General features: G+C 54.4%; 1 protein-coding gene across 4 annotated transcripts; it reads right to left on the reverse strand.

Moving 5' to 3' along the window:
- Positions 1–9508: 9508 nt before the first annotated feature.
- On the reverse strand, positions 9509–26508 carry Hs3st6 (heparan sulfate-glucosamine 3-sulfotransferase 6). 4 transcript variants are annotated; one of them, XM_074060210.1, is made up of 2 exons: positions 25315–26508; positions 9509–10570 (listed from the first exon to the last, which is right to left on the reverse strand). In XM_074060210.1, the coding sequence occupies exons 1-2, from the start codon at positions 25533–25535 to the stop codon at positions 9955–9957; spliced, it is 837 nt and encodes a 278-aa protein (XP_073916311.1). In that variant the 5' UTR covers positions 25536–26508; the 3' UTR covers positions 9509–9954. The 4 variants fall into 4 exon arrangements, with proteins under 4 accessions (XP_073916311.1, XP_020024977.1, XP_073916312.1 ...); XM_020169388.2 differs by lacking the exon at positions 25315–26508 and adding an exon at positions 15650–16062; XM_074060211.1 differs by lacking the exon at positions 25315–26508 and adding an exon at positions 13583–13696.
- Positions 26509–26652: the final 144 nt, after the last annotated feature.

Below are 26652 nucleotides of genomic sequence, written 5' to 3' on the forward strand. Positions count from 1 at the left end.
ATTGAGCAAGAGGAGTTCGTGGGACGCGCGCTACATCACCAAATGCAGCTCTACACCACCCCAGGCCGCAGGAGACCTGGCGGCCCCCTGCAACTATTTGCAAAGGCAGTGAGCTGCAGCCCTCTGCTCCTTACAGGGAGGAGAAGAGGGGGGAGAGGAGGACCCCTGCCCAGCTCTGGGCCTCGGCAGCTGAAGGGGCAGCCGCAGCCCGTGTTCACGCCTGGGTTCTGCAGTGACCCCAGGGTGCCCGCTGAACCAGTGGTGGAAGCTCCGACCCCGCCTCACAGCACTTGACAGTACTCAGTGGCCTTGTGGAATCCAACATCGTATGATGCCTGGATATTTGAGATCGGGAGGGCTTTGAGCAGTCTCACTGGGACTTCCCTGTCTGTGATAGGGTGGAGAACACAGGCCCTAAAGAGTGAGGCGTGGAGACGGGGCTCAGTAGTGGAGCACTGGCCTCCACGGGCAAGGCCCTGGGTTCCCTCCATAGTACTGCAAAAGGAAAAAACAGTGAGGTTTGCCTGAATGGCACCAAGTATGTCACAGGACCAGAAACATTCTTGGTAGCAGCACATACCTTACACAACCATCCGGTTCCTGCCGGGACATGAACAAGAGCATGGCCACCAATTTCTGCCAGCTCAGGGTGAAGATCAGAGCAGAGCGGTCAGGCCATTGGCCTTGGGTTTGATGTTTATCCCCACATTGCTCCTCTTCGATGTCCTGCCCTCCAGAGGCTCAGACAGCAGATGGAGCCCTTGGAAGACCCTCAGGTCTCCATCCTGGCCCACAGACCATCATTTTAATGTGGTTGTGTTTACAACAGGACAAGGACTAGACGTTTGTTTCTGGGAGGAATCAGTACTAAGCTTATGATATTTAATAAAAGCCAGACTGCATCCTGTGGGTCTCACTTGGAGCAGTGCTAGCCTTTCCAATATTTTGAGGATGAATATTGGGATAAATGATCCAGGAAACTTGCCCACCACCCTCCCAGAGCTTCTGGATTCTCCAGGCCAGCCTGGGCAAATAGTTTGTGAGACCCCATCTCAACCAGTAAGTATAGTGGCATATGTTGTAGATACGTGGGTCACAGACTGAGGCCAGTCTTAGGCAAGACCCTACCTAAAAAATAATTAAAGCAAAAAAAAGGGCTGGGGTATGGCTCAAGTGATAGAGCATCTGCTTGGCAAGCAGCAAGGCCTTGAGTTCAAATACTGCCAAAAATAAATCCCACAAGGTAGGGGGGTGCAGGTCAAGCAGTAGAGCACCTGCTTAGCAAGCGTGAAGCCCTAAGTTCAAAACCCAGTACTGCCAAAACAAAACAAAACACAGTGCCCATTTAGTATCTCAGATTCCTGTGGGGTGGGGGTCTGAGATGCAAAGCAGGAAATCCTCTGTTCAGGATCCCACAAGACTGCAATCAAGGTGTTGGGCTCATCTGCAGCACAGGTGGTCATGGGCAGAATTCACTTCCTTACATTTTGTAGGGCCGGGGTCACTGCGGACTTGCGGGCTCTTGACTGAGGGGCGCTCTCAGTTCTTCCAGGCTGCTTTCAGCCCCTTGCAGGTAGCCCCAGAGACAGTTCTCACATGGCTGTTCTCTTCCTGCCAGGCCTGCAGGAGGACACTACCACTTTTGCCTCTGACCCCAAAGTCCCTTTTGCCAATAAACTTTCTTGGTCTCTAACTTGATGTCACCTAAAATTCTTTTTTCGGGTGGGGGAGGGGGAGACAACATCGGTACTCAAGGGCCAGGTGGAGTCCTCCTCTGTTTTGGAGACTTCTTCCCTTGAGCTTCACCAGCTCCAACGATGATATCACATAAAATTAACCATTTGATAGCCAACAGCTCAGTAGCATTTAGCATAAGCACAGTAGTTAGTGCGCAGTCACCACCCCTATTTAGTTCCACAACATTTTATTTTGTTTTGGGGGTGTTTTGTTTTATTTTTAATTTTCTTTTTTATAAACAGGGTCTGCCAATGTATCCCAGGCTGGCCTGGAACTCACAATCCCCCACCCCAGCCTACTAAATGCTGGCATTACAGATGTGCATCACCACAGTGGGCCAATAGTTTCAGAATTTCAGAACGTTTTTAGCACCCTAGCAAGGTGACCTCCTTTTGAGCCCACCCGGGAGAGCCTCCTTTATGATGGACCCAAAGCTGATTGATTAGCAACTGAGTCACAGGAGTGACAGTCATCAAACGCACAAGTCAGTCCTCCGTGCTCAGGGTCAGGGAATCTTACAGGGCTTGCACACCAGAGGGTGGGGGGAGGGATCCTGGATGTCCAGCCTCCTCCCCTTGTCCACCCGAGCACTTGTCCAAGGGGCGCTCCCTCCCTCTGCTTCACACGAGCCCCTCACACAACAGCACAGGCGGTGGGCAGATGAAGCTGGGTGTGCTACTTCCTGGTAACATGGTCCCTCTCACCCTCAGTTCACTCATCTGTAAACGAGGCTGATAGTATAGGTACTTGACAAAATAACATCCACCGATTGCTGGCCCCAGGCAAGCGAGGCACCAAGTGCTTTATTTGCTATTTATTTTTATTTATTTATTTATTTCCTTGTTTTGCAGCACTGGGACTTGAACTCAGGGCCTCACGCTTGCTAGGCAGGTGTTCTTACCACTTGAGCCGCTCCACCAGCCCTATTTTGTGTTGGATATTTTCAAGATAGGGTCTCTTAAACTGTTTTCCCAGGACTGGCTTCCAACCGCGATCCTCCCGATCTCTGCGTGAGCCACCTTGCCAGCAGGATACACAGCAAGTGCCCAACGAACACCAGCTGCGGTCCTCACCAGCCATCATCCACATCAAATCTGCCTCCTTATCTCCAACGCCCAGAACTTCTGCCGTGAAGGAGCCAGTGAAGCCTCTAGAGACCAGAGAGTGTGACTTTATTTTTTCAGGTCTCCGGTGCCTTGTCTGCCACCCTCTTTCCCAACCTAGGTATGTCTTCTCATTCTGTCCCCTCGCACACAAGACTGGCCATGGATGAAACAAGAGATCCCCTCCGTCACCCTTGCACCAGCCCCCCACCCTTTTCCATCTCCAGTCCAGACAGTGAAACCAGGGGCCAGACAGTCTCCGGATGCTTCTCCCCCAGAACTGGCGTGGTTGGCAGAGAGTCCCCCCCGCTGCGAGGCCACTGCTGTCCTCCTTGGGGAACAGGCTTTCCCTGCGGCGGTCCAAGCCTTTGTCTCAGGCTCAGCTTCCCATCAGATATCCGTTTTCCCTCGACGGGAGAGAGATGATAGGATCTGACCGTGGGAGGCTGACAAGTCAGGCCAGCTCTCCCCCAGGAGGGGGCCCGGTGAGGATCGCTGGGGGCAGAGAAACAGCGAGAACAAGATCTCCGATTGTTCTGGATTGCCCAACTGTAGATCTCGTTTTCCCCTTAATCAGAAGGCTCGTGTATGAAAATGTTTCTGGCAACAGTTTTGCATTAACTGTTTTGGTTGACTGACTGTTTTTGTACAGTTCTTCCAACAAAAAACACACAAAATATGGCTTAGATTAAGCAGTATGAAAGGAATTCTCGGCCTCAAAGCCGGGAGTTTGGCTTTGAGCTGAAGAAGGGTCCTCATTTGTGTCCCAGAAGCCTCCACAGTGCTTGTTACTAGGAATTGCTTTAGACAGGACCCATCATTTTTGAAAAGCTGGAGCCAGATATCCTGGTCCAGCAGGCTTGGATGCAGGGAGGTCACCTGAGGTTTGCTGGCCTAAGGTGGTAAGTGCACCTGAGGGTCTCTGTGGCTTTGGTGAACTGCTGTACAAGTCTCCCTAGTGGCCACCAGTCCTCCAACTGCATTCACCACCACGCCCTGCCCACAAAAGCAGATCGTGGTCTATTCGCCAAAGGGTGGGGCCCTGCCACGGACCCCAGCAGATTGGCCAGCCTCCAGGAGCCTCAAAGGCCTCGTCTAGCCTTTCCATCCTCACTCCACTCAGGGCTTTGAGCAAATTTGCCCAGGTCAGCCTGTCAAGCCAACTGTGCCCAGCTAGTCCCATGTCTCCCCTAGGACCCTGCCAGACAGTCTCTGAAGTTGGGTGCAGCTCGACTCATGGCTGCTCTTGGAGGAGCTGCAGCACCCAGCCAGCAGGCCCTGTGCCACTGACATGTGCCAACCCAGGGCCCCAATGAAGCAGAGCACAGTTTATATCTGAGACAAGTCCCCAGAGCGGGACTGCAGTTACAGCTTGGCGACGGTCTGCGCTCCAATGGGAATGGCTCCTGGCTTAAGCCTCTTAGGTTCTGTGTTTGACTATTTGACATTTGTTATTTACAGGTCCGGCATCCAGAGCCCTATCTTACCTAGTTCACATGACAGGACGACAGCCCCTGGCCTGAATCACCCAGGGCCAAGTTCTGAGTAAGCAGAGACACTCTGCCCAAAGCCCTCAGCCACAATTCACACGAGCCAGTCTTGAGCTCTGCCTTTCCCACGAGGACCCCAAGAAAGGCCCTGGCCTCAACTTTCCCCTCACTCCGTCAGCCTCTTGCTGGACTCTGGAGCTGCCCCAGTGGCCCTGGTGTAGAGCCCTGCCCCTCCTCTCGGCAACTGTAAGTAATAGAATCTCCTTTCCACTGAACTGGCCTCTTTGGGTCACCCCTCAGTGAGTTTCATAAGTGACGAATCCTGAGGGCTCACTGGTTCGCCACCTGGCCCTCTGCAAGTAGAGGACCTGCCTAGCAAACTCAAAGCCCTGAGTTCAAACTTCAGTACCACAAAGAACGACAACAATAGCAAAAGGAGCAGAAGGAACCACCTTCAGAGATCCCAGTGGTCGGGGAATAGTTCATGTTCCCAGAGGCAGAGCTGGACCGCCCCCTATAACACACCCCTTAAGTCTCTCACAGACAAAAAAAAAGGCTCCTTTTACGTCCCTAAAATTTCTCTCCCACTGATTCTGTCCTACTGTACCCGTGTACTTTCCTTCATAAATCCTTCATGTCTTTGGAGAACTAATAAATATCTTCTAGAACCTTCTCTCCCTGATACATCCTGCTATGGTTTGAATTTAAAATGTCCTCTGAAAGGCTCGTGCATTAAAGGCTTGGTTGCCAGCTGATGGGCTTTTGAATCGTGAAGATTCTGACTTCACCAGTGAATTAATCCATTGATGGAGGCAACATTTAATACCATTATTGGGATATGGTGGAAACCAGGAAGTGCCGGGCATGCCCGGGAGGGGTGTGTTATATCATCTCTCTCTCTCTCTCTCTCTCTCTCTCTCTCTCTCTCTCTGCTCAACATGAGGTGAGTCGCTTTCCTCTGCCATGCCTAGAAGCAATGGAGTCAGCTGACCATTGACTGACACTTCTAAAACTATGAGCACAAATAAATCTTTCTTCCCTTAAGTTATTTATCTCAGGTGTTTTGCCACAGCAATGAAAAGGAAATCAACATACATCCTGAGATTTCTCTAGGGATCCCTTTTTTTTTTTGTAAGTTAAGGTGAAATTCACATCACAAAATCAACCAATTCAGAGTACTGACAATGTCGTACGACCACTCCTCTGTCTGGTTCCAGAAAATTCTTGTCATTTCTAAAGGAAACCCAGTAGCCATTAAGGGGTCACTCTTCAGTTCCTCCTACCACCAGCCCATGACAACCACCAACTTGTTTTATGGATTTGTCTACTCTGGACATTTCATACGAATAAAATTGCAATCTATACTTTTCATGACTGGCTTATCTCACTTAGCATAATGGTTTTGAGGTCCATCCACACGGTGTCACGTGTCAGAATGTCATTCCTTTTGTGTGTGTGTGGCAGGGAGGATAGAACCTGGAGCCTCATACATGCTAGAACTGAGCCACACCTCCAAGCCCTTTTTGTTTGTTTGTTTGGACACAGGGCCTCATACTTGCTAGGCAGGCACTCTACCAGTTGAGCTACAGCCCCAGCCCACCTCCAGCCCTTTTAATCAGGACTTTTCTTAACCAGCCCTCCACCACCCAAGCCACTGTCTGTGTGTCTCCCTGCTTAAGGCACCTGCTGTCCCTCCCATCCTGCTGTGGCTTGGCTGGTCCCCCTCTAAGGTGGAAGTAAATGGTCATCTCTCTGAAGGACTCTCCTGTCCTGAACAGCTCTCCCTCCTTTTGCTCCCTGCTTATCACACTCTATAGTTAGTGCTTCTGGTTTGCTGCCTCTCCCACCACACATAGATTCCATAAGGTCAGGAAACAGCCTACCCTACCCGCCATGGCACCCTCATGACCACACATTCCAGGCCCTTAGTACCTGTTGACTGAAAGAACGAATAATCTTGTGGAGCCCTTTTAGCCACCATCCCTTCCACCACCTCACATTTCTCTAGACCCTCCGCAGGACTCCATCTGACTGTCAGAACCTGACACTGGACCGTGAGCCTGTACAGAGGAGGGACTGAGGAGACGACTGGGAGAAAACAATGTTGGATCACAGAAAACAGACAAAAAGCAGGTCAGAACCCCAGAACCCAAGATCCCAAGAGAGGAGGGTGGGCAGCAGGAGCGGGGGCTTTCTACTGGATGAGGCCCTGGTGCTGGCCCTGTCCAGGGGTCAGAAGACCCTGGCTGCCCAAAGCTGTCCCCAGGGCCAAGGTTGATGAAACAGATTCATCAGAAATTCAAGGCTCCATCTCTTCCCTAGTCCTCACCTTCAGGAGTCAACCAACTCGAAAGGAGCCTTCTAGAAAGGGAGAGTCCTGCAGAAATGAACCGCCCGATTCATGATGGCGCCATAGTCCCCGCTTATCTCTCCCCTGTACAACTTCCATGGGCACAGAGGGGACCTGGTGTCCAGCATGAAAACAACATGAGTAGCTGCCCAGCCTAAAGCATCAAGGGCCCCTACCTTGACCCTGGCCTGTTCCTGAGCTGCAGCTGAGGTGCCACAGAGGGACCCCTTAAAAACTGCACTCAGGGGCTCTTTAATGGGAACAAGGAGCCCAGGAACAGGCTGGCAAATCAGGCCTAGGGAGCCAGGAAAAGTGGGAGGGTTGGGGCTGAAAGGAGATTCCATTCGTCTGAAGTCACTCAGGCCCCTTTCTCACCTGTGGTCTGGCCCCCTCCTACAGACTGCAGACTGAATGAATGGCTGACCTGTCAACCCCAGGTCACACGGAGACCAGGCCTTCCGTCAAAGCAGCCCTCCTCCTGGGGCAAAGCAACTCACAGAGCAGTACCCCAGGGGCTCAGCTTCCCTTTCCCTCTCTTGGCTCTGAACTGCACAAGCCTCCCTTGGGAGCCTGGGGGAGGAGAAAGCCAGGGATCTCCTCCCCTGATCATACAGTCCTACCTGCTCTGACCACAGGACGCTGGCCTAACCCAGACCCAGTGGCTTTAGGCCTGCCTCCAAACAGAAGCAGGGGTCAGCAGGTCTAGCCCTCTCCCTACCAAGGCGAACAGTGTGTGTCTTGGATGGACAGCAGCCTGGTGATGGCCTTTGCAGAGGTGTGACAATTGAGAGGAGGTATTTTCTGGGTCTCTTCCTCGCAGGAGGCTTCGTGGGAGGAAAGCACTTTTGAGCATTAGGGAAAGTAGATCCTCCCTGACTCCGGCTTGACACGTGGGCACTCAGGCCAGGGTCTGCTCAGGATCCGAGTGTCTGTGGTGTGCAAAGCCACGAATGAGAACATTGACCTTACCCAGTGCCCCTGCTTTCTCATGGGCCCCTAGCCTAGAACAGATGTGGCCAGGAGACGGGCTGGGTGAGGCCCAGAAGGTGGAAGCAGTCCTTCTCCCACTCCCCAGGCTTCTGGATCCATGGCTGTGAAACCCATCCTCTCCCATTCAGTCTCTGACTGAGGGCTAGAGCAGGGGACTCGGGCCTCTTCTCCACTGACTGGAACAGGAACAGGAAGAGAGTAATTGAATCAGCACTTCTCACCCCATCTGGATCATTCCAACATGGGAAACCCATGGAGCAGCTGGGGAAGCAATTTATGGACTTTTATAATTAAAGGGCAATGACTCCCTCAAGAAGCCCCATCCCCACAAAACCCGTTGGACACACCACAAATGCCCACGTGTTCAAAGACACAGCTGAGCAACTTGCACGGAGTGTTGGCCCTGAGGCCATTTCCAGTGGGTGGGGACAAGTAGAACACACCAGTCCACCCTTTTTCCTGTGTCCAAAGTCAGCCCTGTGAGCCCTGGTCCAGGACTGCAAAGCCAGGCAAGCCAATGCCCTCTGCAGCTCTGCACCCAAGAAAGCTCCAAGAAAGGAAAAATATCACCTTAGTACCTCAGTGGGCCTAGACAAGGAACTCTAGGTGCAGGGAGAGAGCGAGACAGCACTAGCAGCTCAACTGCCCAGCTCAAGGACATCTCTGCCTCCATCTGCACTCTCTGCAGGGAAAGGCACTTCACATAGAGGGAACAGCATGGTGAGGTCTGAGAGGTCGGAAGGAACATGACAGGCGGAAGACGTTGGCAGAGGCCAGAGTGGCAGGAGCATGGGACAGAGGGGAGCTGGCAGGATGGGATGAGGTGAGCCACAGAGGCCCTTAACAGCCGCAGGCAGGCATCTGGTCTTCATCCTAGAAGCAATGGGGGTGGGGGCTGGGGATTGGAGCATTTAAAAATAATGGATTCTGCCTTATTCTGAAGACCCACCCCTAGCTGCAAGTCCCAGAACTCACTGTAGGACAGCAGAAGAGGGGCTGGACAATGATGTGGACCCTGGCACTGTCCAGACATGACAAGGGTGTGTCCAGGGAGAGAGAGGTGTGCATGGACTGGACTGGGAACCGGGCCAGAGGTTGTCCTGCCTTCCTCTCTCATCCCCAGTGCAGGAGATGAGAATTGAGCCACAGAGCCCAGCAGCATTCTGGAGTGGACTCTGTCCCTTCCTCGCCTGGTTATTGTAAGCCAGGCCAGCCCTTCCCTCATCATGGCATAGGAATAAGTGAAGGAGGAAGCTTTGCATTCATCTCAACCACATCTGGGCCCACATCTGCCCACCACGTGGCCACTGCGGTTACTTAGTGGATGTGGGGAAGGGACCTCAAAACCAGTCCTCAGCCCTGCTGCTGGCCTGGCCTGGGGTAATGGAACCTGGAGAGAGTGACATCCCTGAGGGCAGCTCCAGACAGGCAGGTCCACCAGGCCCAGAAACTAACAGCTTCTCCCATTCAGCCTCTTCTCAGCCCACTGTCATTAACTGACCCCATGTCCACACCACTGATTGGGTCAAGACAGAGACCACAGTAACTGGTAGGCCATTCGCTTCCAATGGACCTTGATAGCTAGGGAAGGGCAGGGGCTGACAAGCTACCCACTACCCTCGGATCCTTGCTCACTGTCTGGGCCTGGATCCCAGGAGGAAGTAGCCTCAAGTGACTCAGAGGGAGAAAAGCCACATCAGGGCCACTGAGATCCAAGGAGCGACCTGAGTGCAGAGGCCCCGTGACAGGCCTGAGCCTTAAGCAGTCTCAGAGGTCAGTGTCAGAGCAGGTGGTGGGCATCTGGCAGTAACCACATGGCCAAGAAAGGACAAGAGCTATTACAGTTGGCCAGATCCAGTTTTATTCCACCCCACCACTCAAGAACCGACCTGGAGCCTCAGTTTTCTCACAAGGAGGACCCTGCTTAGCCTCCCAGGAGTGAGAAGAGAGGCTGTGGGCAATCCCAGATTCACCAGGGCAAAGCCGTGTGTCCCTTGAAGCCTCTATGAGCCTCACATGCTCAACTGTGACATGTGACCAACCCCACTGCCCATCTCTGAGGGCATGTAAGAAACAGGTTTAGGAAGATACAAGCCCACTAGAGTCAGGTGGTACAATATGCATGTCCACCCTCAGCCTCAAGGTCAAGTGGAAGAATACAGATCCAGATTTTATTTCTTAAATATTCTCTCTACCCAGCCCGTGTAGGCGGCCTGCTCTAGGCCAGGTGGGCAGACATAAATTAAGGTCACTAAGGGTTCAGGGAAGGGCTGGATGGACTTTCTCAGTCCCAGCCGAAGTCCTGGCCAGTCATCTGGTAGAACTTGAGGTTGAAAGGTCTGTAGAAGTCCTGCAGGCGCTGGACCACAGCCTTAGGCACTCGAGGATGGGGCCGGCCCTTGGATTTACCCAGGCAGCGGGGGCGGCTGCTTTCTGGAGCCTTCTTGAGGCACGGGAAGCCCTTCGTGGTGTTGAAGTAGAAGTGCTTGTCGGTGACAACCCGTTTGAGGCCCAGGAAGTCCTGCACGCGCCCCACCTCCCCAGCGGGGTCGCTGACCAGGCGCTCGCCACTGACAAACAGGAAGCGGGACAGGGGGAAGTAGTGTAGCCAGTTGCCCAGGTGCTGGGCATACAGGCCGATGCGCACAGCACTCCACGCGGTGTCCACAGGGCCCAAGCCGTGACGGAAGGCCAGGGCACGGAAGCTGGGCAGACCCGGGGTCTTAGACAGCGTCTGTGCGTAGTCAGAAATGGCCCGGGTCACCGGGTTCCGCACCACCACAATAAGCTTGGTGTCTGGGGACATGCTGTGGATACGTCGAGGGACCTCCCGTGTCACGAAGTAGCTGGGTGTCTTCTCCATGGTGATCTGCCCGTCCAGGGTGCGTGGCATCAGGCTTCTGCAGGATAATGGGAAGAACAACGTGAGCGTGTGCTGATCACGGAGATCTCTTCTACTTCCTTGTCACGACCCTTCCCATGCTAGACTGGCCTCCAGGGACCTAGGACTAACCCCTTGTCCTCAGGCCAAAGTGAGCCAGCCTTCCTCCCCTGCAGACCCACCCTTCTAAATTGCCGGGGGGCCCTGGGACATGGCCTGTGAGGGTGGCCACCTGCCAGGCTACTCCTATTCTTGCTGCTCTGGGGAAATCAAGGTATCGGTCCCTGGGAGTGGGAGCAGCCAAGGCACTCTTCACTGACCCCCTTGCCCAAGTGCCAGCTCTGAGTGCTGACCATTGCCTACCAGACCCACCCTCTCCAGAGCTGCTGCACCCCAATCTTATTGTTGCTCTCTCACCCCAGATGAAGTACCTCTGAGGTCACCCAATGTGGACCTGTCACCCTCAGGCCTCTGCACTGTAATCGGTGACCCTGAATTAGGTCATCAATAATTATTGACAAGTCTCACTGACAAAGAGTGGGCCTCTTTCCCCCTCCCTCTCTTTAATTTAATTACATCCCTCTCCCTGCCTTCAATTGCAGTCCTGGTAATTCCCATCTACCTTGGCCCAATTCAGAATGCCAAAGAGCCACCCACAGAGTCAGCACATGAGAGAAAATTAGTGACAGTGACTGTGATCTGCCTAGGAACCTGTCCTAAGGCCCTGTGCCACTGGGGCCTTCTCAACCCTGCAGGGGCTTCCAGGGTGCCAGACCCAGAACACAGCATTTCTGAGATTTCTCTCATTCTGAGGAAGCTGCTGCCCCAATCCAAGGCTCTAAGGGAGTCAGCTGACCCCTGTCTGCCCCAAATTGGGGAAACTCATTCTGAGTACCCAGACCAGGCAGGCCCAGGCACCCTGAGTGGTGTCCCCAGTCAGCACCTGCCAGCCAGGTAGCACATGGTGAGGTGGAACAGAACAAGGCAGGGCAGGTCAGCTGAGCAAACAGCTCCAAGGTAGGGCTGGGAACTAGGTCAACAGAGGCAGAGGCTGTGAGGCTATGCTAGGGAAGGGACATCTCTGCCCAGCTCAACCTCCCATTCTCTGAGAGGCCACTACCAGCCCCAGCTGAATCCCCAGAATCAGCCCCAGCCAGGCTGACATACAGGGCCAATACTGGTTTCAGCCAGCTTCACTGACCCACAGACTCTCATGTCTTCTCTCTTCTCAGAACCACCCCTCCCCCTGCAGGAAAGGCAGGCCAGGCCAGACACAAGTGCAAGATGCCATGCTGGTGGTGGGACAGAAAGACGTGTGCCTGTGTTCCATCAGGCAGGAGTGAAACCCAAAGCCAGGTGTGGTGATACCAACCTGTGATCCCAGCACTCAAGAGGCTGAGGCTGAGGCTTGAGAGTTCAAGGCAAGCCTGGGCTATTTAGTGAGACCCTGTCTCAAAAAAAAGAGACCCAGAAGTGCCAGGCTCCAGACACTACCCATAGCCACAGCAGAGCTGGATGGGTAACATGGGAGGGAGCCTCCTCACTCTTCAAAACAAAGATTGGCACAGAGTTGGTTTATAGAAGTCACAGGGGACAAGTCTGCTTCTTCCATCTCGGTGCCAGAACCTCCCTCCACTCCACCCACTGCCCCCACTTAATAGGCAGGCATGCTGAGGCTCAGAGAAGGAGGAGGAAGGACTGAGGGGGGATGCTGGCCCTCAGCCTTCCTCCTGGCCCACCTGGTGGAGGGATGACCATGTGACTTCTTCTCCCAGAGCCTCTGTCCCCAACACCCTGCCTTGTGTAGCTGGGGACAGCACCCCGCTGTCCCCAGGGGAAGTTCAAAGAGACCTCATAGCATAGCACCAAGATCTGAGGTCCAGGACTGCAGCCAGGCATCGACAGTTCACAGGCCCCCTTTTCCCAGAGAGAAATCGTAAGAAAGGGGGTCTTCCCCACTGGATCTTGCTGCTGAGACCTACAGAGGACACCCATGCTGACACAGGTAGACGCAAGAAGTCATAGCCCCGTCTCTCCAACCCCCTTCCGGGGAAGAAGGAGCCCCAGGGCTCCTAGACCCCTCCCCTCCCATCTTTGATAGACATGCACACCTGCACCAAGTGGCCCAGGAGCTTAGCCTTTTTTCCTTCTTAGACTGGATACCTGGTTCTGAATGTCATGTGCTCCCCTTCCTCCCACCAGAAGCTGGAATGCTAGCACCCTCCCCACCATGCTTTCTAGCCAAGGAAGCCAGAGGAGCAGAGAGCTTGGAAAGAGAGGTACCTCCCAGAACTCCTGCTGAGGAACAGGGTGGGAACACAGAAGGGGCAGGAGGACTTTCTGGGCTTACTCTTGCCACAAGCCAGCTCTGAGATCTGAGATCTTTGGGATCAATTACTTGCCCTCCCCAGGCCTCAGAAACCTGTCCCAGCCAGGTATAAAGAGTGGAGACAGATGGGCTCTTTGGGGGGAGGGGGAGAGGATGAGCAGAGCAGAATTCTGACCCTGCATGGCAAACATCTGACAAGTTGTTCCCTGGCCCCTCCCTCCCTGCTGAGCCCACCCATCTGGTCTGCATTTCCCTGCGGCTTCCAGCCAGCCCTGGGCCACTCCCCATCTCTGTCTCAGCACTCCAGTGTCCCCACCTCTGTGTCCCCCACCTCTGTGTCCCACACCTCGCCTGGGCCCAGTTCAGCAGAGCCTGAGACCCAAGGGAAAATGGTTCTTTCTTATCCCAGTGCCAGAAAGTGCTGGCGAGATCATGTCCCTGGCCACAGGAGGGGGTACGAGTATATGTCACAGAAACCCAGGTCCTCCTACACACTCATACGCTCCTCTGCATTCGCTGCTCTTGCACCCCAGGAACTAAGGGGGTTCCCATACCTGTGCTGATAACACCTGTTGAAGAAGTGGGGCTCCTCACCTCCTCTTGCTATGCCAGAGTATTACGGTCAAAATACAGCCCCCACTGTCTGCGGACAGGCACCCCTCCTAAGATGGAGACCCTAGGTTATCTGTGTGACCCCCGTACCTGGCAAACAGTGCGTCCTCAGTGATTTGTGAGTGAGTGACCAGATGCCATCTGAGTTTGGGAGTGCTCGGTCTCCATGGTCTCTGAGATGGCAGACCCTCAAGAGCCTGAGCGAAGAGCTAACAGAGGCCCATGGAAGGGCAAGGGTTGAGCCGAGGGTCACCAGAGCCACCTGCCCCAGGCCAGCTAATAACCAGGTCACTGCCTGAATGAGGGACAGCCCAGTGGGAGCAGTGTCCCAGAAACCCAACTGGAGGACTGGCTGCTGTTCCTCCACTTTACCTCCCAACCTATACCCGGACAGGGCACAGGCACCGGGGGCTCAACCCAGGGCCTGCAGCTGGAACACAGAGGCTCAGGGCACACTCGTGACCAGCTGAAAGAACAGGCAAGCATCAGAGGCTTGGGTCCCGGGGAGCACAGCAGACTCTTGTGACCATGGACCCTGTGAGGACACCAGGACACTTGCAGTCCATTAGTTCAGCAAGAGCACTCAGCTCACTCTTCACCAATGAAGGATCAGCACTGTCCCAAGGAACAGCCCTGGATTAACGGAAAAACTTCACAAATTCTCTACACATAGACCACGACCCCCCTCCACTGCCCAATGGAGGTGGAAAGTAAAAAAATCTCTTCTCACCAGGATTACAGTGCTGGAAACACTCCCCACTCCTCTTCTAGGCATGTTGGTGCCTCCAAGAGCCTCTCCCAAGGGCTGAGGATCTGACCCTCCAGACTGAGCCTCGCCCCAGCTGCCTCTCAGGACCTTCACCCCCCTCAGAGCCTTTAACCTGAGCCAGGCAAGTGGCCAGATGGGGCCTGGACTGGTCTGAGGATGCTGTCTGTCTCCTAAGAACCTTTCAGCACCAGCCTAGCCTGTGGAGAGCCCCTCCTAGGAGCGTTAACTATCCCCGATCTCGTTATGGTCAGCGTTCACAGGTCCCGAGGTATGCTCTGAAGTTCCTGCTGGGTAAAGGCTGTGTGCTTGACCATGGGTCTCTCCTCCATCCTACCCCACAGCCCCTCCCTCCTTCTGGAGTGGGCCCTGCAGTCTGAGAATGCCCCAAGATCCGTTCACCTTCCCTCACCATATCCCTCTTCTCTGGCACCCAGGCGGCACCAACCTTTCCAAGCTAAGGAGTCAGCTCCCCCTGTTCTCCCTCCAGGCCCCAGTCACCTTAATGCAAAAGGCAAAGTTAACAAATCAGAGTGGGGGTAGATCTGGGAACAGAGAAACTGGTTCACCTAGAGGTCCTGCCACCCCCCACTAATTCTCCAGGTGTCCTTGGTTTGAACAGTCTTAGGGAGGGGGCAAGCTGTCTCTAAACCCTCATTCCCCACATGGAGGTTTAGGGCGTTGTCAGGGTAGGCACTGGAGGCAGGGACTCCCTCCAATCACCAGGACAGGCTGCTTCAGCTGGTGTGTTTGCTCCCCACATTCCACTGCCACACCCCAAGTCTATCCTGGGTGGTGGGCCATGCAGCTTCAGAGACTGGCAGATCACAATCCCACCCTTGAGACCAACTGAATAGCAGCACCGTCCTTTCCAGCACCAGGACCTAACTTTTTCCAGACTCCAATGACCAAGATGGGCTCCCTTGCTCAGGGTAGGGTTGGGGGTCTTGACATGGGAGGACACTTTCTAGAGTCCCCTTCCTAAGGTAACTGGCCAGCGGTCCGATGATTAGTCATAGGTGCTCGGGTGATGGTGGGGAGAGGAAGGCACGATTGGGCTGGAAGCTTTTCTAATGCTCCTGCTGGCTTAAAACTACTTACCACCGCCCCTCCAGCCCCCCAATCTGGCTGAGTCTCTCAGCAGATTCCAACAGGCCCTTCTCCAGAGTTTTCAATTTCCTGAGACCCCTGGCCAGGTACCACCTTTCCATGGTGGGAGGTGGGGGGGTGCGTTAATCAAGCCTAAGCCCCCAACAGGTTGGTCTCAGCCCCAATGCCCACGACTCTCCCACTCTGTGAGACTCCAGGATGCAGAACGCCCACCCAGGGAAGGCAGCGGGTTGGGCGCGCCTGGACCAAGCCGACGGGGCGGACGAGCAGGGGGCGCTCACCGGTACCAGCCGAGGCCACGCTCGTAACACCTGTCGAAGAAGTGGGGCTCGGAGCCAAGCGCGCGGATGTCGGGGTGCAGCCGCAGGAACTCGAGCAGGGCGCGCGTGCCGCCCTTTTTCACGCCCACGATCAGTGCCTGCGGGAAGCGCCGGCGGCCCGGGCCGCTGGCCACCGGCAGGCTGGGCGCTCTCGGGAGGCGGACTGGACGGGGCGGCTCCGTGGGCGCGGGGGCCGGCGCCGGGGCGCGGGCGGCCGGTGGGCAGCGGCCAGGGAGGGCGCAAAGGCAATAGACGCCAAGCACCAGCGCCACGAGCGCCAGCGACGCGCGGGGCGCCCGCAGTGCGGCCCCCTGCCCGGCCCCCGCGCCCTGGCCGTCCCCGGCCCCGCCGCCCAGGCCGCCGCTACCTGCCATGGGGTCGCGCCGCGCCCAGGCCCGGGAGCGGGGGCCGCAGGCGGGCGCGCATCCCGGCCCGGGCCGCGCTCAGCCCGCGGGGACCCGGCTTCTGCTCTGAGCCCAGCCGCCCAGCAGACTGGGAGCGGGCATGAGGCGGGGCCGGGGGCGGGGCCTGGACGCCCCTCCCCCCCGGGTTTGGGCCGGGTCTGGGACACGCAGACATCCAACGACACCTGGCGCGACCCAGAGCCGCCAGGGCCACCCGGACGCGCCCGGACTGGACTCCGGCTCGCTCGGCTCCAGCGTCTTCACTTCTGCACCTGGGGTGGAGGTGTAAGGGCGGGATGCGGTGGCAGGGAAGGACGCTAGGAAGTGACAGACCTGCGCGGGGATGGGGCTGGGGTTGGGGACGTTGTGGGGGAGAGTGGAATGGAGGGCTCCTACACACCCTTAGAAGGCTTCCACCTCTCAGGGACGAAGGGTGGCAGGTTCGTGGGCCAACCCTGACCTCCAGGTGTGGGAGCTTTGGGCCAAGAGAATCTAACACACGCGTGGACCCTGGGGCCTGCACACAATGGGAGGATGAGTCTAAGGCCGGCAGCCTAATGCAAAAAAAGAGCGCGGGCCCCAAACGAAGGAGAGTGAGTCTATGGTGGGGAGAGCACTTTGCACTCCCAGTTGTAAGCCTAGACATCCAGCAGGGTCGGAGCCCTGCCGTCCAGGGAGGGCTGGTCAGGTCTAGCTCCCGTTTTAAAGTTGGAGGGACAGGCTCAGGGAATACAGGTGTTCTTCCCAGGTATCCAGCTGAATTCACACCTGAGCCTCCAGAACCTTTCTACCCCTTATGGGTCACTTGGCCCAGCCTGGCCTCCCCTAGGGTGTCTGTGACCCCTCTGGGAAGTTGGCAAAGCGGCTCCCCCTGAAGCTGTGAAGGGTTCTGGTAAACTTGGGCTGAGGGGAGGAGGAGGGCTCCTCTGAAAGCAAAGCGATTCTGGGCCTCTCAAGGTGTGGGACCTGGGGAACCTGTGCCAGGTGAACCCAGATTCACTAAACCCCAGCACTGCCCCCAAGGAAGGAGGAGGTAGCAATCGAGGCTCCAGGAGAGCGAGTATCTTGTCCTGTCCCACGGTGAAGGTAGAACTGGTCCCAGGTCTTCTCTTGGTCCTGCCCCAAACTTCCTCACAGTTGGTGTCCCCACCCCAGGCCAGCCTCTCTCCAGCTGACTAAAGGCCTGTGTCCTAGGTTTTGCTTGTTAATGAGCCGATCCTAGGCCTAATGGCACCTGAACAAGTCTCAGCAGCCTGGCTGCTTCTGAGGGATAGAAGACCTCCATAACCTGAAGAAGTTTCCAGAGCACCCACTCAGGGGCAGCCCTGGCCACAGAGGGTCACACAGGGCCAATGGAGTGAAGACCACTCCATTGGAATGGGCCCCCAATTCAGGTCCCAGATGCCAGGGCTGCACTTGCTTGTCAGGGCAAGCCTCTGCCAGCAGCCCTGTGGGCGGGTTGTTGGCACAGCAGTGTCTGGGAAGCATGCTGGCACACGTAGGGTCCCAGGAAGTCCTTCTTCTGATCTAGCTTAAAATGGGATTTGTTCCAGACAGGCTGGTTCTCCTCAAAGCCCTCCTGGGGAGGGCTGCACCCCGCCTTGCAGCACACTCAGAACTCCAAATTCCACATTTCCTGGTGATTCTTCATCTTCTGGACCCAGTACTGGCCAGTCATTTCCACCTCCTGGTCTTGCTTCTGCCTTTCCCCCAGCGGGATGCCTTTTCTTCATCTGCTGAGGGTGAAGACTGTCTGGGAGGCATTAGCCAGAAACAGCCAGTCTTTGGGCACAGGAAGAATGGAGGTCCAGACACCAAGAGTCTGCTGAAGAGCCTGGAAACTGATCCCCTCCATCCACCTTCTGTCTGGCTGTCCAGTGGGGAGTGGGTACAAATGTGGAAACACCCAGATTGGCAGTCTTGGGGCTATTTGTTCACCAAGGTATCCCCAGTACCTAATGCAGAGCCTGGCATCCAGCAGGCCCTCAATAAATGCCAGTCAGTGGGAGGGTATGACTGGGAGAGAGGTCAGGGAAAGCTTTCTGGAAAAAGAGAACAAGATCCCATGCAAAAGCCCAGCGCTGGTGGCTCATACTTGCAATTCTAGCTACTCAGGAGGCAGATATCAGGAGGATCATGGTTCAAAGCCAGCCCCAGACAAATAGTTCACAAAACTCTATCTTGAAAACACCCACAACAATATAAAGGGCTGGAGGAGTGACTCAAGCAATAAGAGTGCCAGCTTGGCAAGTGTGAGGCCCGCAGTTCAAACTCTAGTGCTGCCAAAAAAAAAAAAAAAAAAAAAAATCCCAGGCAAAGAGCGGGTTAAACGGGTAAAGGCTCCCCAGCAAAGTGCACCTGGAAGGGGGTTGGGGAGAACAGAAAGGGGGTGGTTCAATCAGATCTCCCACAGGGGTAGGGGTTCAGATTCCCAGCCTAACGATGACCATGACACCTTCCTGTAGCCATGTGGCTACCTCTGAGTTTCCATTCCTTCTTTGTAGAATGGAGCGAGCCCTCAACCCTGACTATTGAGTTTTTTGGTAACAGCTTTATTGAGGTGCAAGCCACGTGTGCACAGTTCAGTCACTTAAAACTAGAACTCAGGGCTAGTGGAGTGGCTCAAGTAGTAGAATACCTGCCTAGAAAGCCCAAGGTCTTGAATTCAAACCCCAGTACTCCTCCCCCCCAAAAAAAGCTAAAACTCAGTATATTCACAATGTTGATCCATCTTTGCCACAATCAGTTTTAGAACATTTTCATCACCCTGGAAAGAATGTCCACAGCATCCGCAGTCACTCCCTGTTCTCCCCTCCCCCAAAGCCCCTGCTGACCACCAATGTGCTGTCTCCCTCTACAGATGACCCTGTACCTGTCCTCTAATGGCTGGCTTCTCTCAGTGAGCACCATGTTTCCAGGTTCAGCCATGTTGTTGTATGTCAGGGCTTCATTCCTTTTTTGTGTCTGAATACTGTTCCTTGGTATGGATGGACTACATTTCATTTATCCCTTTATCTGTTGAAGAACATGTGGACTATTTCCACTTTTTGGTTGAGGAATGGTGCTGCTATGAACATTCATGTAACAAAGTTTTATGTGGATGTGTTTTAATTTCTTTTGAATGTATGCCAAGGAGTGGAATTCCTAGATCTTATGGGAACTCTGTGCTTAACCCTTGAGGAAGAGACTTTGGTTGTTGGGTTGTTTCTGTTTTGTCTTTTTCCTGTGCTAGGGATTGAACCCAGGACCTCCCACATGCTAGGCAAGTGCTTTACTACTTGAGCCACTCCCCCAGCACTCTTGTTTGTATTTTGGTTCTGAGAAAGGGTCTGGATATGTTTGTCCTCCTGAAACTCAAGAACCTCCTGCCTCTGCCTCCAGAGTAGCTGGGATTACAGGTGTGCTCCATCACATCCAGCTGGGAAGTCTTTTGGAAGTTAAAATTGGTGATTTCAGAAACTTCTATGTGCTCCTCACACACACATGCAGGGTTACCTACCTACTTCCTCTCCAGGACTTTTGAGTGTCTCTGTCAGTCTCTGTCCCAGCCCCAGCACCCTGCTGCCTTCTTCCTGTAGGACCTAAGGACAATGGACAATGGATCCCCCTCTGAACCACACAGCCCTGGGAGGATTGCTCTTCTGCTCTGTCTGGTTGTTTCTTTCTTTGTCCTCAGCACCCTGCATCTTTAAGGGTCCCACATGAACTGAGCTTGACTGGAACCCCTATCAAGGTGGATCTGTTCACCCTCCTTAGCCTGGCCCTCAGACACAGAGCCAGCATGCAGGGAGTCTGGCTTGGTGTGGTGGCTGGAAGGAGAAAAGACCAGGCTGTTCCACTATTTAGGATCTGGGTCAGTAAACACGTGCCTGAGGGAGCTGAAGGAGGAGGGCAAAGCAGGCACAGACAAGCAGGGATGTTTAGGAAGGGAGTCCTGGAAAGCGAGGTCACAGTGGGAGGGAGGCCTAGCCTGGTCTTACAGATCCATGGAGATGCCTGTGTCCCCTTCACTAACTTTTTTTTTTGGCAGTACTAGGGTTTAAACGCAGGGCTTTGCATTGCTAAGCAGGTGCTCTACCACTTTTTTACTATGTTGGGAATCCAACCATATCCTTACACTCTGCCACTAAGCTATACCCTCAGCCCTTTTTTTTTTTTTTTACCCCAGCCCTCTTTGTGGGTGATGTTGATCCCCATCTGTCTCTACCTAGCCATGTGACAAGTCAGTCGATCCCTTCAATGGCACATTACCTAAACTTGGTGAGAACTCAGGAATGTTTGTTGTGTGACTGAGTGACGATGTGTGTGTGAGTCTGTCTACCTGAGTCTGGGCATGTCCCCCTCACCCTTCTTTGCCTCTTTCCAGTCTGTCCCCTCCCCAGGGCAGGCACCCCCACCCTGGTCCCCACAGCGGCAGAGCCAGTGTGCAAGTGGCTGCCCTCCACCAGAAAGTGATTAATGACACTGTGGAGTTCCTCCCTTGGTGGGGGACAGCTGGGGGAATTCACACATGCAGAAGCTCCAGAAATTCCCTCCCTTAGAACCACACCCTTCACCCCTAGACCCCTCCCTGTAGCCTGCCAAACACTGAAGCCTGCAAGGAGAGTTGAGGGGAGGGGCTGTGGCCCAAGGGCAGGCCCAGCTGTCCTTGATTTGTGTGGGGTTTTTCCACTTCGGATGCTGGATTTGCCCGAACACATACAGGTGTACTTCTGTCCCGGGGAAAGGCCTGCACTGACCACCCCACCCCCTGAGCCCACTGTGCCCAATTCACCATGGTGGGGAAGGAGGCTAGGCTGGACAACAGTCCATGGCTGGGAGCCAGGCAATGCTAACAGAATAAAGGGTTTGTAGGGCCCTTCTCTGCCCCCTCCCAGCAGGTGACCTGGGCAGGGATCCAGCCCCCCTTGACCCTCCCTTTTCTATTTTATTAAAGATGATACCAGCCCCTATTTCTCTGAGTGCTGGGCTTCCAGTAATAAGGAGGTGGAGGACATGACAGTAGTAACCATGGCACAAGAAGGGGTTCCCTGAACCTGCTCCCACACTGGGGGACCTGAATACCTCATATTCTGTCTCCCTTGGTGATGAGGCCAGAGGGCACAGCTTCCCTGGTCCCACTTGCAAAAACCTGGGGCCTTACTGGTGGTGTCTAGGAGACACAGTGACAGAGAAGGGTCATGGGGCTGGCCAGGGCTTGCCAGGGCAGACCAGATTCCATGTGTCAGAATGGAGACATGAAAAAAATTCCCTTGGGCAGGAGTGGAGAGGAGTGAGGGCTTCCCCATCTCAGCAGCCACATCCAGACATCCATGGGGAGCCAGCCTGCAGCTGCAGGGCTTGTGTGAAGGAGCCAGATCCCTGTCCTGCTTCCAGCCACCCTCATTCCCTCCCCTTGGGTCTTCCTGCAGGAACCAGCACAGACAAAGACATTTGTTACAGGTTCCCTGCAAATTGCTTCTTGTCTATCAGCCTGGTGTAGCTCAATTTGTAACAGTACCGAGCTGCTTCTTCCATGCTGGAAGTCCCAGCTCAGAAGAGAGAGGGCTGTTAACAGTTAACCTTTATTCCCAAGGTGGGTCTGGAGGGGGACCAGAAGATCTCTCAGAAACAGGACTCTCCTTGACCAACCCATTTTACCTCCTCTAGTTTCACAGCTCAAAGCCAGGTGTCTGGGCATGGATGCCCTTCAGTATCATGGGGAGGGCTGGGTATCATCCAAGTGGCCCCACGTCAGGGCACTGGTGCTCTGTGGCCAGGCCTGTCCAGCCATGTCCTGGTGATGATACCCACGGCCTGGATGACTGTATGTTCATTAGGAGCAAGAGGCCTAGATGCAGGCTCAGGAGTGTGCATGTGTGTGCACATGGACACAGTGGAGGGGAATCCAGAGGCCTGCAGCCAGGCCCCATTCACCTTCCCCCCAGTGTGGAAAGCCCTAAGCTTGAATCTCCCTACACCAACTTGGGGGCCAGAAAGATGTTTTTGAAGGGAGAGCCCAGACTGGCCAATGAACAGAACCTCCCACAGATGGTCACTCCCAGGGGGGAGCGCCTCACCTCAACAGTTGGCCAGACAGGCATGTAGCCAGTCTTTGACTTGGTGCTCAGAAAGACCCTGAATCCAGAGCCCAGAGGGGAGCATCCGCGGGTAAATGTTCTGAGCCCCTGCCTGGTCCCTCTGAAGCTTCAAGACTTTCAAACTTCACCCCCACTCCCTTCTCAGAGAACTCCAGTTGCCCTTCCTTATCCTCACCATACACGCACCAGGGTCTCCCTGGCCCCAGCACAGCAAAGAATATACTCTTGGACTGAGACCAAAAAGCCACTGGAGTCTGAATTGGAGGGGACCCTGGAGCCATCAGACTGACCCCCACAAGGGCCTGGGCCCCATCCCACTAGCTCCTGCTGCCCTCTCCTCCCAGAATCCTCTACTCCTCTCCTGCAGTGTCACCTCCAAGTCCTCTGAAGCCAAGAGTAGCTTGTAAAACTCAAGGTTGGAGATGAAACACGGTAAGACAGGAAGCAGGGACTGAACCATGGACAATCTCCCTGGTTTTACAAGGACACAGGCTCTGGGGAACAATGATGGTATATCCTTTATCTGCAGGCAATGTTTAACCACCCCCCCCAACACACACACAGGGACCCCACCTACTATCTCTTTTTTTTTTGGGGGGGCAGTACTGGGGTTTGAACTCAGGGCCTCAGGCTTGCTAGGCAGGTGCTCTACTGCTTGAGTCACTCTGCCAGCTCCCCTAACTCAGCTCCCCTAAGCTTGCCTCCAAGTCCCACTAACTAGACCCTTGGTGGTCAGGGTAAGGAGATGGGGGTCCTGGACCACTGTATTCTCGAGACCACAGATGCACTTATGCAAACACATGGTAGGTATCTGGTACCTGTCCTTCAACTGTGTGGATCTGCAGGAGCGGCAGAAGGAAGTGAAGGTGGAGAAACATTGGTTCACCTACTGCTACACTTTGCAATGACTGGAGGGGCCAGGGGCCAGGAAAGAGGATGAGATGAGTGTGCCATGACCAAGGGCTTTGAGGGGCTCTGGATACGGTGAGACCTGCAAGATGACAGCAGGGATCCAACATGTGCCTTAGCATAGGAGGCCCACCTGGGGCCCCTGCAGTGAGGGGAAGGAGACAGCCACTGGGGCAGAGCTTCTAGGATTCTGACAGTGGGGAAAGGCTGGGGAAGAAAAAACAGTAAACTCTAGGAGCACAACTGACAATGAGTTTCTAGAAAGAATCCAGTCTGCCTATAGATGCAGGTGAAGAGCTTTGGTTGCAGGGAGTATGGACAGTGAAGAGCATCATTATGATAAACGGCATGGACCTCATTTGCAGAGCAGGAAATCAGACTGGAGAAGTGGGGTGAGCCCCCGCCATGGTGCAGAACTTAGAAGAGGGCGTTCCCTATCTGATTATTATTTTGAAAAGATGGCTGGTGAGGCCAGAAAGTAGTAGTCTGGGCTGTGGAGGGGAGAGGTGGGCAGAGGAAGGAGGCCTGCAAAACGCAACCTCAGAGCCAGTGCAAGTGTCTCACGCCTAACATCCCAGCTTCTTTGGAAGCTGAGATTGAGAGGATCGAGGCTCAAGGCCAGACTGGGGAAATGGTTACAGACCCCACCTCCGCAGTAACTAGCGTGAATGTCCTGGAGGTGAGGCTCAAGCAGTACAGGGCCTCCTTCTTGGGCAGGCCAGGTTGACAGCAGGGCCCAACGTGGGAGCATGGAAGGGCCACAAGGAAAGAAGGATGGGTGCTAGCAACCCAGGTGCCCTTGGGAAGGGGCTGGGGTTGGCTGGGTCTGGGACATCCTGCCTGTACTTGTGCCCCGAAACACGCTTGCCGTTCTCACCTCCTCTATCTCCCAGCTGTCCCATTGGGGCTGACTCAGGAAGCGGCATCCAGGCGTCAGTGGGAACCCTGTATAGGTCACCTGGTGAAGCTCCCAAGATGTCTCCTCCACCATCAGGTCCCCATCTGTATTCCTGGCACTGGATGTTGGTTGGGCACAGATGACCACTCAGTGCCCCTGGACACCGGGCTGGGTGCAGTGACCCCAAGGTGTAGTAGAAGCCACTGTGCCTAGGGGAACTGCAGCCCACCTTGGCTCCCAGGCTGCAGGCAGCAAGTGCCCCCTACTGGTGGGCCCTGGCCCAGTTCCAACCCAGGCCTCCAGACCTCATGTGCACAGAGGCTTGGGAGAGGGCCTTGATGCTCTCACATATTGGGATGGAGGCATATGTAAGGCTTGGTGATAACCTTCTCCAATCTCTCTGGACTCCCCCTCCTATGTGGTTTTCCCACCCACAGTGAGGAAGTTCTTGGTACTTTCCTAGGGCTGAACACACCAACAGGGTAAGGGCACTTTCACTTGGGGAAAGGAAAGCCCAAGGTGACCAAAAGTTCAAAGCATGTCAGTTCACTCATTCTGCAAATGTTTACTGATGCTCCTCTGAGTGGCCTGGTCCTGCTGGGCCTTAGCAGGTGCAGACACAGCCTCATTTCCCCCGAGCCTATGACTAATCTATGGTTATGACTCACTGAGCACCTGATCCTAGGCTCCAACTACCAAGGAAGGAGAAAAAACTACCAGAGGGGAAAGCAGGGCACTGCACTCTCAAAAAGCCTTTTCTCTCCCAGGAGGAATCAGAGGCAGGTCACAGGTTGGAGGGGGAGGGTATAAGGTGACTTATGATTACACATCGAGATCCCAGGGCTGGAAATGCCATCCCCTTCCTCCAGCTGCCCAGAACACAAACCCTGCCCGTGGCTATCCACCCACCAGCTTCCAGTGTGAGAAACCCTCAAGATCCTGGGACCCACCTTGGTCTCTCTCCCCTCTGAGGACACTGCTTACTGACCCAGTCCAATCACCCACTTCATCCCCATCCCCACCCCCTTGACACAGATATGCAAATGGAGTATCTGGGATGCAGCCAACTGCCCCCCCCTCTATCCCCAGCAACCACCCCAATAGACCTGTGCACCAGCAGGTCCTGTGCCTACCCAGGCACCTGTCCCAGTAGTTTGCAGGCCAATCTGCTCTCAGGCTCAAGTCCACTTCCAGGGACAAAATGAACTAGAACACAGACCTGGGGTGCTGGGAGAAGTGAGAAAAGCCCAAGTTTCCTACCTATCCTAAACCCAGAAATTACTGATGACCTGTCAGCTCCCTCTCCACTCCTAGCAGGAGCCACCTTCAACATACCTGCTATCCTCAGGCTGTGCACAAAAGGGGTCTGCAGTCTTCCTAGAGCCAGTTTTGGGATGGAGAGGAGTGTCAGGTGTGGGCAGAGAAGCTGGTTGCCTTGCACAAATCATTGGTCTGGAATCACAGCAGGGACCCCTTGCCAGGGGCACAGTCCAAATACCCAGGTGTGAATAAGCAGAACAGGTGAGCATGTAGCCTAGTCTCTCTCCTTTCTCCATGTGCTTGCACTTGCAGATCTACCCCTCCCCAGTGGGGATGAACCCTCTGTGGTGTCTATTTTAACCTTCAGGAACTGGAGAAATGACTACAGATGGCCACTGAGCTGACAGTACTGATCACCTGACCTCTAAAAACTCCAGCTCTAAGAGGGACATTCAGGCCTCTTGGATTTTGTCAGTTCAGGACCAGTGTCCTGATTTTCTTTTCCCCAGTGCACAATTGCCCTAGTAAAAGGCTGTAAAGGGGCTGGCAGAGCAGCTCAAGTAGTAGAGCACCTGCCTAGCAAGCATAAAGCCATGAGTTCAACCCCCAGTGAAAAAGGCCATGGGGAAGGCTAGATTAGCAGTACAAATTTGGGGGTGGGGGTGTCCCTCCTCAAGATCTGACCTCCCCTTCAACCAGGGTACTGGGCCCATCTGGGGATTGACTGGGGACGTGACTATTTTATGATTCATTTTAGAGTTGGACCTACACTCGTTCGGCTTAGGTAAGGCTTCAGGGAATGGCCCGTTTCACTTTTATAGACAACACAAGCCTCTAGTCGAAGCGATAGGTAGGAGTCCATATGTGTGTGCCATCCCTTCCCAGAACAGTGCCCACCTTGCTTTTGGCAACTGAGCACTACAACTTTGTCCCTGCCACCCTAGGTTCCAATGACTCCCACTATACTTAATGTCACCAATTCAGTGTCTGTGGTTCCCACTCTAACTTGTAACCTACAGGAGAAGAGTGGCCACAGGGCTCTTTAGGGACACCGGGCTCCATCCCAAACTTCTCAGTCTCAGGGCAAAGTGTGTCCTCTGGCCCTCCTAGGGTAGGTAAGCAGGGTAACAAATGCCCTCCAACACTGAAACCTTCCTACAGTAAACCAAGGCAGGGCTGACATTTCAACCTCATTTCCTGTAGGCCACCTTTTGGCTCATGTTTCCACCACCCAACCGAGTCAGATTTCTTTCTAAACCAAGCTGCAAAATTAAATCCAGAATCTGTTAGTGGGCCCATCTCAATAAATCCAACTTTACATTCCTTCCCGCACCATACCATCCTATACCCTCCATACCCATTCTCAGTCTCCCTGGACTTCTGGCAATATAAATTGGAAAACAAAAAACAACA

This window comes from Castor canadensis, chromosome 17, assembly GCF_047511655.1.
Source record: "Castor canadensis chromosome 17, mCasCan1.hap1v2, whole genome shotgun sequence".
Taxonomy (NCBI): domain Eukaryota; kingdom Metazoa; phylum Chordata; class Mammalia; order Rodentia; family Castoridae; genus Castor; species Castor canadensis.